Source organism: Lactuca saligna, chromosome 5 (genome assembly GCF_052625555.1).
Source record: "Lactuca saligna cultivar CGN05327 chromosome 5, ASM5262555v1, whole genome shotgun sequence".
Taxonomy (NCBI): domain Eukaryota; kingdom Viridiplantae; phylum Streptophyta; class Magnoliopsida; order Asterales; family Asteraceae; genus Lactuca; species Lactuca saligna.
Genome location: NC_136421.1, coordinates 293996515 through 293999996, shown reverse-complemented (window position 1 = coordinate 293999996; position 3482 = coordinate 293996515). Strand labels below are relative to the sequence as shown.

Below are 3482 nucleotides of genomic sequence, written 5' to 3'. Positions count from 1 at the left end.
AAACAAAACTCAAACGCATCAATTTGATGTTATGGTTTTCAGTTTGTACAATAACCCAACACCTTACCCAGTAGACTAGCTATATGTTTGTATTTATAAGTGAAAGGATGTATATATATACACTAAAAAAACGAAAATTTTCTAAAAAAATTACATTACCGAAATTTTTTTGAGGGGTATCCCGGGCTACCCCGGAATACCCCTTGGATCCGCCTATGATGTAGATTATGTAACCGGCTTTTACACTTGTTGGTTACAAAAGATTATATTAGGCACTATAATAAGTTTATTATACAAACATATAATAATTGTTTCGCTCATTCGAGTATAATATTCTTCGTTAAGTTTTGATATTAATCATATAATTGACATCAAATTATAAACGGATGACAATTTTTGCCGTATCGTATGTCAACGATAACATATAAACATATGTATGTTATAGCATGTGGGTCCCATTCATCCGATAGGCATACAACATCAAGGAACAATTTTACGGTTTCATTATTATTATTATTATTATTATTATTATTATTATTATTATTATTCCATTTTCTTTCAGTGTGTTTGTATGAATGGAACGTATGCAACCGATTCCAATACGCCATCGTATCGGGAAGTTAAATTACATAGTTACCCTCCTGACACCCCTACGCTTTCCTGCATAAGTACTCCCAACTCCCCTAGCCATTTCTCTTCACCGCTTAAGCCACCGTTAATCAGTCTCTCATTGCCTTTCCTCTGTGCAGTTGAACCTTAAATGGCGGTTGTCTCCGGCATTGTCTTCATCATTTTCTCGGTGTTGTCCGTCGCCGAATGTAGAATTCAAGGAAACTACGCCGGCGGCGCTTGGGAAGGTGCTCATGCTACCTTCTACGGTGGAAGCGACGCCTCCGGTACAATGGGTATGTCACAATTCCTTCGCATTCTCTAACATAGTAATGGATTTCATAAATCGGATATGTATTTAGTTCTACAGTACAAGTATATCATCTACATCGTCTACAAGCTTCGGATCCCAAATTTCATGTACATATGCCGTATATATAGTCGTATAGTACAACTGGTTAATACACATCATCCAGAAACTTCGGATTCTGGTAATCTTTACGAAAATTTGAGCTTAATTTTACTCCCCTGTTACAGGAGGCGCTTGTGGGTACGGGAATCTTTACAGCCAAGGATACGGAGTCAACACGGCGGCGCTCAGCACCGCCCTCTTCAACAACGGGCTAAGCTGCGGCGCATGTTTTGAAATCAAGTGCGCCGACGACCCTAGGTGGTGCCACCCCGGTAGTCCCTCCATTTTCGTTACCGGGACCAACTTCTGTCCTCCCAATTTCGCTCTTCCCAACGACAATGGTGGGTGGTGCAACCCTCCTCGAACCCACTTCGACCTCGCCATGCCCATGTTCCTTAAGATTGCTGAATACCGCGCCGGAATTGTCCCCGTCTCCTACCGCCGGTAAGAACCACCCTCTGAAATGAGGATATATCATGTACAACTTTCTATGCAGCAAGTACATGTTACTTTTCCTCTAAATATTAAGCTATTTTACTGAAATACCCCTGGAATAAATCTTTTTACCGGGAACAGATACCCGAAATTCCGGCCACTTTTTCTATCCCTGAACTAGTTTGGATTAAACGGAATCGACCCTCTAAATACATATCGTTACAAGCTAGCCCTTTTATTTCAAAATTTATTATTTTCGATACCTTCGTTTTTGTGTATTTTGCCTCAAAACACTGCTTTGAAAGAAACGTAGGATTTTCTGGGTAAAGTACAAGCATAGATGCAAGAGGTACAAGTGGAGATTGACGAGTCAGTTTTCAACTGTCTATAGGGGGTAGTTATTTCACATGGGCTGATTTTAAATGTTTTCAAAGATAGGTGAATTAATTGAACTAGAAAATTTAATGCTTACGGTGTCGTTTGGCTGAATGCATGTGCGATGCCTAGCCACGTGATGTACGTAAGTTGTTAGGTCCCACCATAATTACCGTAGATCCTAGCGCGTGATTTATGATTACATGTCTGCCGTTAGGAGTATCTGATTGATGAAATCACGGCCGTTGGTTTCACTATAGTAGGGGCAACAATCTTGAATATGCGAGCAAGATCGCCGTACTGCGTGTTTTCTCATCGTCCCTACGCTTCATGTCCTGTCCCCCTGTTGCATGATATCAAATCTACTTTTGGGTATTTGTAATTTGACGATATTGACCTTATGGTTGTTGGATTTTTACACAGGGTGCCATGCCGGAAAGCTGGTGGAATCAGGTTCACAATCAACGGTTTCCGTTACTTCAACTTGGTTTTAATCAGCAATGTCGCGGGTGCAGGGGATATCCAGAAAGTTTGGGTGAAAGGAACCAAAACAAATTGGATGAGCATGAGTCGTAACTGGGGGCAAAATTGGCAATCAAATGCAGTTCTCATCGGACAATCTCTTTCTTTCAGAGTCACCGCCAGTGACCGCCGTACATCCACCTCGTGGAACATTGCTCCGGCGAATTGGCAATTTGGTCAGACCTTCGCCGGAAAGAATTTCCGGGTGTGAGGTTAAAGTGAAATCCCCGTATTACCCTTATTTAGGAAAAATGGTTTTAGTATTATTGTTTGTTTTTTTTTTTTTTTTTTTTTTTTTGCTTTTGTTGCTTTTATCGGGGGTGGTGAAAGTTGGTATATGTGGGAAAAGATGGAGGGGTGGAATAGACATGTTTTGGAAACTTTTTCAGATTTCCGAACATTTAGGGTTTGTGTTTTAACAGTGACGCTGAGGCGGCTGCAAAAAAGAAGATGCAGCCCGCAGTAAAATGCTGCTAAAGAATTTTAGTGAAAAAGTGGTGTTTTTATTTTTGTATTTTGGTTCTAGTTTCTAAATGTGAACTGTATTTAGGGTTTGTGTGCTACTAATTTACATCTTGTAAGTCAGAAAAATAGACTTGGTTTGTTTTAATCTTTAATCCCATGTGTTGTTGAGAATTATCTTTATTTATATATATTATATATATTTTAAAGGAATTTATGAATGGTGAAAATAAGGATAGTTTTATTTTGTTAGATAAAACTATGGCAACCGGCAGAAGTTAAAACGGGGTTTTTGTTGAATTATTGTTTGGTTTATTTTATTTTATATAGAAAAGGGGATAATCATTAAAGTGATTAGAATAACTACCGAGTAAGCAAGGTTAGATGACGAAATCTTTAAGCAAAGAACAATTGAAAAAATTACAAAAAGTTGATGTGATGATTTTGCGAATGAAAATAATTTTACGAAGACTATTACAAAATAAGTATGTATTTATTGATAATATCTAAAAATATGATAATATTGTTGCAAGACATCTCTCATGTTAGTTATTTAATAGAATAGTCCTTCAAAAAGAGTTGGGTAACCAGATTAAAGTATTCCAGTTAAAAAAAGGTTAAAAAAATAGTTCAGATGTAATCAAATCATTATCGATTTCTTAATTTT

At 37.9% G+C, this 3482-nt stretch overlaps 1 protein-coding gene across 1 annotated transcript; it reads left to right on the top strand.

Annotated features, from left to right (window-relative positions):
- The first annotated feature begins 690 nt into the window (after positions 1–690).
- On the top strand, positions 691–2970 carry LOC145048246 (expansin-A6-like). Its single transcript, XM_078996693.1, has 3 exons — positions 691–905; positions 1147–1465; positions 2255–2970. The coding sequence occupies exons 1-3, from the start codon at positions 761–763 to the stop codon at positions 2562–2564; spliced, it is 774 nt and encodes a 257-aa protein (XP_078852819.1). The 5' UTR covers positions 691–760; the 3' UTR covers positions 2565–2970.
- Positions 2971–3482: the final 512 nt, after the last annotated feature.

What these genes read in the sequence shown, in the direction of transcription:
- LOC145048246 (XM_078996693.1), top strand. Translation starts at nt 761, where the DNA reads ATGGCGGTTGTCTCCGGCATTGTCTTCATCATTTTCTCGGTGTTGTCC. An exon ending in CGACGCCTCCGGTACAATGG is followed by an intron (nt 906 to 1,146) that starts GTATGTCACAAT and finishes CCCCTGTTACAG; the next exon opens with GAGGCGCTTGTGGGTACGGG. An exon ending in GTCCCCGTCTCCTACCGCCG is followed by an intron (nt 1,466 to 2,254) that starts GTAAGAACCACC and finishes ATTTTTACACAG; the next exon opens with GGTGCCATGCCGGAAAGCTG.